The 12,385-nt window shown below is 39.3% G+C and overlaps 2 protein-coding genes across 2 annotated transcripts; both read right to left on the bottom strand.

Moving 5' to 3' along the window:
* Positions 1-513: 513 nt before the first annotated feature.
* LOC308641456 (acyl-CoA:lysophosphatidylglycerol acyltransferase 1-like) lies at positions 514-5,638 on the bottom strand. Its single transcript, XM_081280146.1, is given in 3 exon segments — positions 514-4,423; positions 4,426-5,386; positions 5,493-5,638. Coding segments are annotated over 2 exon segments (1,128 nt in total). The 5' UTR covers positions 5,378-5,386; positions 5,493-5,638; the 3' UTR covers positions 514-4,247.
* A 2,269-nt stretch (positions 5,639-7,907) lies between these two features.
* On the bottom strand, positions 7,908-11,813 carry LOC308642336 (RNA polymerase-associated protein CTR9 homolog). Its single transcript, XM_081281209.1, has 5 exons — positions 11,482-11,813; positions 9,989-10,087; positions 9,162-9,401; positions 8,474-8,591; positions 7,908-8,002 (listed from the first exon to the last, which is right to left on the bottom strand). Exons 1-4 carry the CDS (start codon positions 11,524-11,526, stop codon positions 8,553-8,555), a joined length of 423 nt encoding a protein of 140 aa, XP_081137335.1. The 5' UTR covers positions 11,527-11,813; the 3' UTR covers positions 7,908-8,002; positions 8,474-8,552.
* Between the last annotated feature and the right edge of the window lie 572 nt (positions 11,814-12,385).

The following is a 12,385-nucleotide window of genomic DNA, read 5'->3' as shown; positions in this document are numbered from 1 at the left end:
CTGTAAAATGCATAGACTCTTTACATGTAAAGAATTTGTGCATCACAGTCATGTGTCCAACAGTTTTACACAATAAAAATAAAGCCATTCAAAATGTGTGCATACTTTGCAATTAGAATACACTTAATATTTTTTGCTCTTTAAACTGTCTTAAAAATATTAAATGTAAAAATCCTCAGATGAACATTTTACAGAAAAACCCATATTTAATCTTCTATATGGCTACAGTCACCTTCCCCCAACAGATCAGCACCTCCAGCATTTTCCTAGGGCCCAGTTCCTAGTTGTTGGGGACTGGTGCAAAATGATTACAACAAAGCACCAAGCAATAACTGCTCCAGAGTACACTGGCTCTTCTGTGATACAGAATTTCACAACGTAGGTGTTTTGGTCCCAAACATCTTAGTCTCTACCCCTTATAAAATGAACTAGTATATCTGCTGCCCTGTGCTCCTTTTTGACTTTGCCTGGCATGTTAACACATGTAAAGCTCATAGCTCTGCAGGGCAAAAAAAAAAAAAAAAAAAAAAAAAGGAAAAAAATATAAATATTTTAAACAAACCATTTTTATCCATCCTTTGTGGACTAGAGCTGAGCACACTCAATGGTAACTCTGGAGTGAAGTCCTATGTAGTGACTTCAGAAAAAGAACAAAGAAAACAGTTAACTCTTCCTATTCAGTAGTGCAAATAAAACATTTCCTTTTTAAATATAAAAAAGAATACTAAGAAGACTACCCATGATTAAAGACTACATTCTATGATTATAACCAGGACCAACTAGTTTAGAAGAGTCTTCAGAGAAGTGATTGTCAAAAAACACTACTAAGACAAATCCACAAGAAGTAAGCAACATGAACAAAGAATGAAGGGCCATCCTCAGCATCAGCAGATGGCAGCAACACTAGGATGATGTTCTGAAGCTTACACTGGGTGATGTAAGATTTCATTTTGATAAAAAGGCTGATAACGATATCAGTACAACCTATTCTTGATAATCAGGGATGCCTTTTCCAGCCCATTGATTTCAGGCTTTGGAGTTTCCTCTTCCTCATAGCTCTCGGTCTTTCCATGTTATTTCACTACTCATTAACAGTCCTACATACACAGGCAAGAAAAAGCTAATAAACAATTCAAATCATTTTTTTTTAAATTAGCAAGCATCCCTAGAAGGAAAAAAGAGTTTGATAAAAAGTAAAACTTCAAACTTCTTCAGGAATAAGATTTTGGGCTTCCTTATGACTTATAACTGGATTAAGTATCCAGTAATTAATTTTCCAGTAATCTTTAGTTCCTTTACTGTGAAAAATTAAGGATTGGTTGAATATCAAAAACCAAAAACTACTTAATGATATGACAGGTTTGAACTCAGCTATCTTTTTTTAAAAAAAATCTTCTGTTTAAATTCTCAACCAACTAGTTTGCTCCTCCAAAACATCATTTTCTACTCTGTAATTTTTCTTTACCCTCTATTGCTTTTAAGTCCATCTATCATGTGTATATTTCATCACCGATAATTGTTTCTGAAGTTAAGAGTGACTAGCTGGCTTGGTCACTTTTGCAGTCACGGAATCTGCTTGTGGCCAAGCAGATGCTCTATCACTGTTTCTTGGTGATGCCAGGATCCCAACAGTGAGCTCTCAACTCTATCTCCTGTGGGAATCTAGGCAGTCCAGCTGAGACCAAGAAGTGCTGAGATTCTAAAGAACCACTGGTATAACACTGGCATAGTTTTGTTTTCTTTCCCCTTGACAAAATATATGACCTCCTTTCATCTCACTTTACAAAGAAAGTTCAAATACGAATTTTTATTCAGCTCTGTATAGTGGCATATTGCTGCTTCCCCAGATTGCCATAGAAGAACACTGATTTTTCTCTTTATATTTCCTAGTACAGCAGGTGAACTCCAGTTGCTGACAAGGAAAGCACTATCAAGGCTCTCAAACAAATACATTTGCAAACGGAAGAGAAAGAACATATTAGAAAGAATCAAAGAGGGGCAGGGCAGATCAAATACACATCTATTTACAACTCATGGATCAATTTTCAAAAATTAACTCACATCTATAAAGACTGTGGAAATGATACTGCACTTGAAAAATAAAGCATCTTACAGGAAAGTTTAATGTGTACAGTAAATTTAACAGTGTCATGTTCCTTTGGAGCACAGCGATGTCAAAAATGGCTCTAAGCCACATTTATGTATACATTTTTTTTAAAAAAAATAGGAGAACTGTTCACTCTACCCTGTGACTTGCTTTGCAATGAGGGAAGCTAGGACTATGCATAACTATTTTTTAAGAGTGAGCAACCTCTCCCCAGATGGCTAATATCTCAAATGAACAATTCATTTCATCTTGTAATTAAGTAATGTTTGCTGGATCTCAACCAGAAGCATCACTGAGCTTCTCTTTGGCTTCCTATCATCACTGACACCTTACAAGTGAGACTGGTCTCACTTACTCATTGTCACTGTAGAACACATAATGAAATGCTTCAGTTTCAAGAAAATTGCATTTTATAACAATTGTTACCAAACCAAACATATCAAAACTGTCTTCTGCATTTTAATAGTATAATATAATATTCAATGAGGTATTTCAGTTAATGCATCCTTCCCTTTCACATATATTGAGTTATCCTAAAGATGAAGCTGCTGTGGGCTTTTATTTGGTGTTGCTTTATCTTTCCCACACAACTATGGGAAAATTCACATCTTTTTTTGGTTCACTGGAAAACAGAAACATTAGCCTTTATTTTTATTTTACAGCCTACTTTTCAGAATTGTTATTTTTGTAATTTGTGACAACAGGGGAGTCTATAGTGCTCAAATCACAGAAAACTACCACGGACTTATTAGATCTTAATCTTACAACCCTAAACTGAAAACATTCTCTATTTCAACACTGATGTAGGGCCAGCATTTTTTTGAGAAGAGTTTGGTTCTCCTGTGAGGTACATCACATAAACATACTGACCAAAAGGAAAAAAAAGTTTTCTAGAAATAACAGAAACTTGATGTTACCCTCTTCAAAAGCAATTGGAAGAGACTGGGAAGCCTTTTGTGCAGGCCTCTCCTCGTTACACCAACCCCGAGAGGGGCAGCTCCTTGATACATGCTGGAACACACTGCTGTCTATACAGATATGGAGGGGAGCCACTTGAGAACCAGTCACCAGTAGAAGCCAATGTCTGGCTCTAGCTCTTGTTTTCCTAATGAACTAGTCTATTTTCCCTTAAATTGATCATCTAAATGTTTTATGTTAATTTGTTCATCCATCCCCAAATGCATTTAGTGATACTATGTCAAAGAGGGGTGCAGGGAGCCTCTAGTGACAAATAGGGTCACCCTGTCAGGGAGGTGCCCAATGCAGGGTGGTGCTGGACAGCAGCTGCGGGCAAAATTGCAGAGACAGGAGAGCCCCCGGGAAGCCGACTCACTGAGGAGGCTTACTTTTGTCTTCAGGCTATGTTACTATCATTTGCTATATTAGCATCTGATAAAAGTGCATTTTGTAAAATACAATTATCAATCTATAATATGCCTTCTATACAAAAAGAGAGACAGGGTGATGCCCCTACCCCACCCTACCCTGGTGGAAAGGAAAGCACTAGCGCATGTAAACATGGTGCTGGACTGAGCTACCTTCATAAAATCAGAGCCTATGCCAGGAGGTGTTCAGTGGACACTGGTTCCTCCCCACAGAGAATATCAACACTGCACCTGGTCAGGTGCTAAGGACTGAAGTTTGTTACTTCAAGCAACAGGGAAAACACTCTTTGGGAGGTGCCTCCAGCTCCCTCCCCTCATGGCTACTAGTACCACAGCCCAAATGGGTGGAGATGTGGGCACTGTGGCACACTGCTCTAATAGGGACTGCTAGCTAGGAGAGATGTAATTCTGAGCTTGAACTAAATGACCAGGTAGATCCTGTGGCAACAGTTTCTTTCAGACAGTCTTTCAGGATGATTTTTATGATTTCCTCTTCTCCAAATGTGATGTTTGCCTATATGTGGTAGAATGTATCGCTTTAAAACATGAAAAGTTCTTAAAATATATCAGCAGGTCATTATATTACTGATCCTCATTTTAATAGAGTTTTAAAATATCCCAAAGGGGGATAAATATTAATTCATCCACTGAATTTCCTTCGCTTCTTTTATATATTCCGATTTGCACATGTAAAATAATGCACACTCATGAAAGTCTGAACTCCTATGGTGACCTTGACAAGTCCAAGTCAATTCCTAAAATAGGCAATGGTAAAAATACTCAATGATGTTGTACCACATACAGGCTGACAACACTGCAAAAGAGTATATAAGAAATAACCACGTGTTGCTGAGGTTCATCTCCCTGGAAACAGCTTCCTTCTGACCCTTGACAGGTGGAAAGGCTCCTGTTTTATAAAAATGTGATAAAGGTCCTCTTTTTCAATAAAGCGTTGATAAAGCCAATTGGCAAGGTCATCAGTCTCCAGGGGTACATCTTTAACTGGAAAGATCCTGTAATGGACATGTGTGACTGTTGGTTTCCTGTATCCAAGGATCCAAGTTTGAATATCTAGAGGTTCAGCTTTGGGATATGCTATGGTTGTATCTATTATCCATTGAAGGCCTTTTGATTTGCTCTCTAATTCTTTAGCATCTCCTCCTGCTTGACTTCCATTTTCCTGTCGTGCTACAAGTACACTCAAAATAATTTTTGTTGCACCAAATCTTGGCAAAGTGACATGTGTAAGAAATGGCAAGTTATTTTTCTTGGCATATGCCTGACTTGTTTCTCGCCTCTTCCTGAGGAAGCCCCCTTCGGGAAACAAAACAATCCACTTTCGATCTCTGCTCCTATAATTATTTTCTAGGTGCTTCTTGAGAAGCAGCAGCTGTTGGTCACGATGAGATTTTCCCTGCCTTATAAAGAAGTCTCCATGAATTAGAGAAACAATTCCAAAGTTGGTGTACTTAAAAATATGATCCATCAACCATATTAACTGAGCAACAGCCCGTCCTTTGTCCTGTAGGCACATCATCAGTGTGCACACATCTCCTGTTACCTGATGGTTTACCAACATCATAGCTTCATCTTTTGAAATTGCTTTAATATCTTCCCCCCGTTCCATCACTGTATATCCAGCGAACCATCCCCAGGAAGCCACCATTCCTAAAAGCCATTTATACATGGTTCCTTCAATATACCAGAACCGCTTACTGTCCAGCACTCGAAGGGGCTGCAGAACAATTACATAGCAGACGTAGGATGGAATAGCAACCAGGTTGTTGAAGATCATGAAGGCAAATCTCATCAGAGCTTTCACCAAGATCCAGCCCCTTCGTGGAACTTCTTCCAAAGTCGCAGCCATTCTCACATTGGAGTCCATTCTGTCTTCCTCGGCGGGAGCGGGCGGCAGGCAGCGAGAGGCGAGCGGCGGCAGAGCGCTAGGGCGAGCGGGGTCGGGAGCCCGCGGCCCGGGACGGGGCGGCGGCGGGTGTCACCTCGGACTAGCCGGAGTCGGCCCCGGCTGCGGGAGCAAGAGGAGCCGGAAGAATGCATGGCCCGCGGCGGGGCCGGCGGAAGGAGGCGGCGGCGCGGCCCGGCCCCGCTCCGGCAAAAGCGCGGCTTGCGCCGATTCCCTGGCGGCTCCCAGACTTGGTCCCCGGGGCCCAGCTGCGTTCGCCGGGGCTGGCGGGGAGGAGCTGCGGGAGGAAGCGTCGGGAGTGGGGACTGCGGCGGAGCCGCCCCCAGAGCGCCCTCTCCTGATTCATTCCTTTAAGGCTATTCCCCAAACATAGTTGCTGACATTTATCCTCTGGCCTGTGCCTCTGGCTCCCTCTAGTGTTCATTATTTGTTACTTCTGTGATCTGTAAATACAAGAAGAAAAAGACCACCTCTAAGAGAAATGTCTACTAGAAACCTGAACCTGATTTTCAAAGATCCCAAATGGCATTTAATGTGATTAATTTCCTAGTTTCCACTTTCTCTAGGTCCCTAGTGTCCTTTAATATGATTAATTTCTTAATTTCCATTAGAATTTCTCATTATTAGAAAAACTATGTTATTGAATGTATTTTAGAGTGTTGCATTTCCTAAGATCAGATTTTCTTCCCTTCCTTAATGTTATTTTTTTTTAAATAAAAAATAATGAAACTGACTAAATACTGTTCACTTCAGGTACGACTATACACAATGGCCTATTATTTATATTTATAATAAGCTCATAACATTTTTTAAAAGGAAACTGATATATACTTACAATGTAATATCATTCTACAATAAAACTGGAATGAAATACTAAAAAAAGATAAAATATGAACACATAGCAAGTGCTTCTCTTGAAGGTATAATTTTACAAAAAAAAGTATACAGATGTTAAAGGCATATGATTTCTCCTATTTATTTAAATGATTCACTAGGATATTGGAAGTTCAGAATATTTCTATATTATGGTTGTTATATCATTAAATACATTTAAAAATTATTCTCTTAAATTAAAAACACATGGTCCCTTCTGAGATGTTAGGAAACACGTACAGCACATTATAATATTTAATGTTTTATTTACATTAATAACTATGTTACAGAAATCAATAAAATGTCTGAAATTCTGTTTTTATAGGCATGAATCCATTGAGTATTAAAAACAGGCAAAATAAACTTCAAAGATGCTTTAGAAATGACAAGACCAGTCCTCCCCAAGCCTGCCAACATCAAGAAAAAAATACTAAGGGAAACAGAGAAACTGGCACAAAATGAAGGCGACTCAAGAAACAAAATTACTATAGGTAGTAATGGTCTAAAATTTGGGGGCCAACAGAGGTGAGGCAAAAAACCTCACCCCCCCCCCACTGGCACCAAGGCAAAATTTGGGGTCCAACAGAGGTAAGGCAAGAACCTCACCCCCCCACTGGTGCATAGGCCTATCCACAAGCATGGCTGAATGCTGGACCGGTAGTCAGTGACGGATTGATCTGATTACAGTGGATTCAACCTAATACAGGAAGCTGACGCCTAAAGGTCAGTTCTCCCATGATGGGTAAGAACCATATGTTGAATTGGACAACCTACCAGGCACCGTCCCTAGCCACATTGCTTGTTGCTTAATTAAACAGAAGGGGGCAAATGCTAGGAGCCACAAGCAAATAATACGATGTATGGCACCTTTGGTTGTAAAGTGACGCCAGCTAGCCACTGAGATGATATAATTATGTTAAGATTTACATTCATATGGAAATTGGACTCCCGCTGTTCACCTTGGCCTGCTACCGGACTCATGTTACAGGACTCATGGAGAGTTCCCATTGGTTGGGGAAGGATAGTAGGAGGAAATTCCGGGGGAGGTCCGGGGGACCCCCGGTTCCTGAGACGCGTGGTTCTGGCAGACGCCCGCGTGGGAGGACCGGGTTTGCCTTGCCGGCGCCTACGGAGTATTGGCGGCTTTTTCAAAAATAAAGTTTTGTTCCTGCTTGAGTGGCTCGTGATTCTGTGCCCAGCCAAGACTGCGGCATTCATGTATAACTAAAAAAAAGTTTAAAAAAAGGCTGACTAAAACAGAAATAAAAGTTGTATAGGGCAAAAGATTATAATATGATCCATTATCCAGCTATTAAATCAAAGATAACACTAAGAAAAAATAATCTTTCAGGAGGCTGAGGCTCTAAGGAACTTAGCAAGACCCAGTCTCAAAATAAAAAATAAAAAGATTTGGGGATGTGGCTCAGTGGTTAAGTACCCCTGGGTTAAACCACTGGTTGCCCCCCATGGATACATCCCAAAAGAGAAAAAATATCTTGATTCTGTCATTTTAATACTCCAATAGTACCTTTTCACAACTGACTTCATAAGAAACTATCAAATTATCAGTATTTCAAGTTGGGCCATATACAGATTAGACCTAAAATAAAGTTTTTATTTTACCTGGGCATCCTGGATTAGTACGTAATGCCTTCTTATAGTAAGCAAGAGCTCCTCTGTAATCCTTTTTGTTGAATGAAATGCAAGCTTTACCTATAATGATTTTAAAAAAAAATAAACATGCACTGTCTGATTAATACAAATTTACTACACTTTATACTAACTACTTAAATTTAATACATCTTTCAGTAAGAAATACTTAAAAATAATGAACACGATTTCACATTAAAAACTTGTTTTCCATTTGAGTATATTAATTTATGTCAAAGACAGGATGTTCTGTCTTTATATTAAATGTTATAACGGAATAATTGCAACAACTTGAGTTGTCTAAGTATAGATTGTTTATTGACTTTCTGGAAGCAAATAAATTACTTTTAACTGGTATATATTTTATTTTTGCAATTTTAACAATAATCTATTGTAGATCATTTTATTTTTAACAGGATAAAGCTCTTCTACTTTGCTGTCCAGCTCAGTTATTAAGTTGCTATTACGAAGAGATACAGTCTAGACATATGCTGAAAAAACTAGATTCCTAAGATGGTTGCAAAGATCACTCACCAAGAAGGGCTGGGATGTTATTTGGAGATTGGTTGAGTACAAAATGAAATTGTGCATCAGCTTGATCCATTTTGTCACCTTAAAGTAGACAGAAGCAGGCTCTTCCCAACAAATGGTTCTATAAAATAATGTATCACCTTAGACTTTACTAAGGGCAAACAATAATTTACCATAAATGTACAAATAAAAATGAAAACCACATAGGAAGGTTCAATAAATGATAATTTATTTCCATACAGATGATATAAATGATTTACTTATCATGTACCCAAATTGGCTATTGCTCTCAACTGTAATGTTCAAGCTACCAATAAACAGTTCTTCACTACAAAATGAGAAATTATACCAAAATGTAAAACCTCTGTGCCAATAACAATGACAAAGAACTATATTCAAGATTCCTTAAAATATGGTTGAATTTCACCTGGAAATGTTAGAATTATTGATTCAACATAGGAGGACGTTTTACATACTAAATTTGTCTATATTACTTCAACAGTAAGTATAAGGATTGAAGGAATTCCAATTTTAATGAGGAACCCTTCTTCTTCTTTTTTTTTTTGATTATATCAACATGGTTATTTTAAGAAACATTCTTTCAAAAACATCTGCTGCCTATTCCACACATTTTGTTTTCATATGGTAGTTTTATCCTTTCAGAAATTTCAAGAAATTTGATTTGTTTTACCTGATCATACATTATAATTTTATCAGCCATTGTATACAGCAAGGTTGCCTGTGTAATAAGATCCTTCTTATTATCCTTGTTCTTTTCTTTTCGAGCCTGTTGTACATAATAGGCTGCTAGTGTATCCAAGCAAGTCATCTGGTCTTTTTCATGGTCTCTATAGTCCAAATTACCATCTATACGTGCTGCTTCCAACAACTTTACAAACTCTTCTGTTTTTCCTTGCTTGTAGTATTCCAGCTATAAGGTAAAGGATCAAATTAGAATCATTAAAGCATACGTCCATATTAAAAAAAAAACTACACAAATATTTATAGCAGCTTTATTTGTAACAGCAAAATACTTGAAACAATCCAAATGTTGACTAGTAAGTGAATAAATTGTAGTATAGTTGTACAACAAACACTATTCTGCCTCAAAAAGAAGTAAACAACATGGATACATCTCAAACCAATTATGCTGAGAAGAAAGCCAGAACAACAACAAAAAAGTACATATTGTGTGATTACATTTCCATATATTCTAGAAAATACACACTAAATTTTAGCAAAATAAAAGAGATAAGGTTTGCCTGTCACTAGGGGGTTGGAGTACTATTAACTTAAATGAATTTTGCCTTTATCTTTATACATACTAATTTACCAGCAGAGTAGCATATCACTTAAGAAACTAGCCTTATTGTTCAATAAGTGATAATTTATTTCCATACAGATGATATAAATGATTTACTTATCATGTACCCAAATTGGCTATTGCTACATCTCAAAACAGAAAACACATATTTTCCCAGTCAACAAATAAAAACTATTTGCTACATGAACACTGACCGCCAAAGCAATCCATATGTGCAGTTGTGTGTGTTCCTGTTTCAGAATACTGATAACTTCATCTCCCTCCGGTAACTGATCAAAGTCAAGTTCGATGACCTAAAACACAAAATGTAGGTTTTATCTCTTATTTTTATTTTTTAAATTCCTATTTTTCTTTTCAGTTTTTCCTGACTATATATCAACACACATATACAGAGGATACTCATTTTCAACAAGGTTTAGCCAACACACAGTTTTTATAAACACAGATTAATTATACAAATTAATGGGTTTCAGTGACAATTTCATACATGCACATATTGTGCATTGATAATGTTCACCCTCCCTTCTACTCTTTCTTAACCTCCCTTATTTCCCCTTTCCTCCTGCTCCCCCTTCCCAATTCCATAAAAGTCCCTCTTCTACTTTCAAGTCTTTTTTTTTTTTCTAGTTTCCACATTTGAGAGAAAACATATGTCTGTGTTTTGGCCAATATGTATTAATATTTAGGGAGCACAGGACAAACAAACTACTAACACATTAAAGTAAAAGTCTAGAGAAACAAAGAACACTGGTAATTGTCCCCAAATACTAGAACTATAAAATGCTACAAATGCTTTGTTTACTCAAAAGTAACAAAACAAAACCCTATTTCATCTATAAATCCAAATAAAGTGCTGATAAGCACCCTGAAGAATGATGCCATAGGTCTGACACCTTGGAGAAACATGACTCTAGAGGCCATGAAAAGTTGAATGCCACTATACACATAAATCATGGAAGCAGCATTTGTGTGTCACAATCATTACTGAATGTGGGAACAAAAATAATAATAGAAAAATGTTCTGGAACTAGATGGAGGTAATAGTTTCACAACTTTGGGAATATATACAAAAGAAAACTGGATTTTATAAGTGAATTATATCTCGATATTATACCTCAAACCAACCAACCAAAATAAGTACATGCAATATCCAAGAAGATTGAACATCAAAGCTGAGATTTACTCAGACAAACCAAAGGCCACCCATGAATGAGGCAGTGTAAGGGAAAGGGGGTTAATTCCATCAGCACGCTGTAGTGGCTAAGTTTACTTCGCACATAGTGTACCACGACATACTCGAGTTTCTAATGCATAAGGGGCAACCTGCTATATATTCCTAGGAGTTCGAGTAGCAGGTGGATCACGGTGACATCAGCGCCCACCTCTGTAATCTGTGAGGTGCTTCAGTTTATTGGGCACTCTCACGCCCCTGCGCCGGTGAATCGGGAGAAAAATAAGAGCACTGTCAAATAAAAACAGGTTGGAGAGGAACTTTCAAGAACTCCCCCAGAAACCTGCCGGGATGCAGCGCAGGGGCGGGGGAAGGTGATCAGGGCTTTGACTGGGGATTTAGATCGAGGCTCCTGCGGGAGAAGGGTGTGCCCTCTTCGAAAACGAAGTCTAGCGAAGTCGGTGGGGGTCATAGTCCAAGTTCACGACCCCCACCCCTTCCACACTGGACACCTACCTCGTCAGTGTCCCGGAGGGGAATCTCGATAGAGCCCCGCGACATGATGAGATCCAAAGGCGAGCGGGAATAGCGCTCGCAGCTTTGCAGCCGGCAGTCCTCGCTTCTGGCTCGTCCAGGAGGTAGCGACCGCCCAGGAGCTGGTCGTGACTGCCGCCCCGCGGCGTTGTCGGAGCTCGGGCCTCTCCTTCCCGTCAGCCACTAAAACAACGAACAGCAGACGGCGACCGGTCACTTCCGGAGGCCCCGCTCCCTGCCCCGGAAGCACTGCCCGCGAGGGCGTGTCCGACGCGAGCTCCGCCTATGGCTCTGTTGTTTCCCTCTTCGGAATTATAGCTCCGAGGATGTTGGCGTGTCCGCAGCAGCCGGCCCAAGAGCCTGCGGGACCTTCAGGGCTCTGCGGCTTTGGAGTCTGAGCCTGGCGCTGGCGCGGGTCCCAGCCAAAGCCCGGAAGGCGTAGCCGCTCCGCCCAGCGGTGGGCGGGGCCTCTGGCTGACGTGTCCTCTGGAGGCGGGGCCTGGCCAGCCTTGTTTTTTTCTCTAGATTGTTGAGCACGATTCCATTCAGTCATTCATCTCACCCAATCATTAGTTCATCGTCCGACAGCTGCTGCGTGCGAGTCATACCGCTGTTATCATGGTGACCAGTTTAAATAGGTTGCAATGAATTCTGTAATCACGGGATAAAACATGTAATCCTTTTTAATAGTTTTTTGAAGTATAGAGGATCTATTAGATTTGTGATTTTAATGAAATTGTGGAAGAACTTTATTAAATCTGTAATCAATATTTTGATTAAAGTATAGCATTTGATTAAATTCGTTTATAATCAGTGTTTTTACTAAATCGGAGAAGAATCTCATTGAGAGTATGAGTTTTACTTCCCAACTTTTTCTCAGACGCAT

The sequence above is a fragment of the Spermophilus citellus genome (assembly GCF_964194105.1).
Source record: "Spermophilus citellus genome assembly, chromosome: 2".
Taxonomy (NCBI): domain Eukaryota; kingdom Metazoa; phylum Chordata; class Mammalia; order Rodentia; family Sciuridae; genus Spermophilus; species Spermophilus citellus.
Note: the sequence above shows the minus strand (reverse complement) of the source record. Positions and strands in the feature narration are given on the sequence as shown.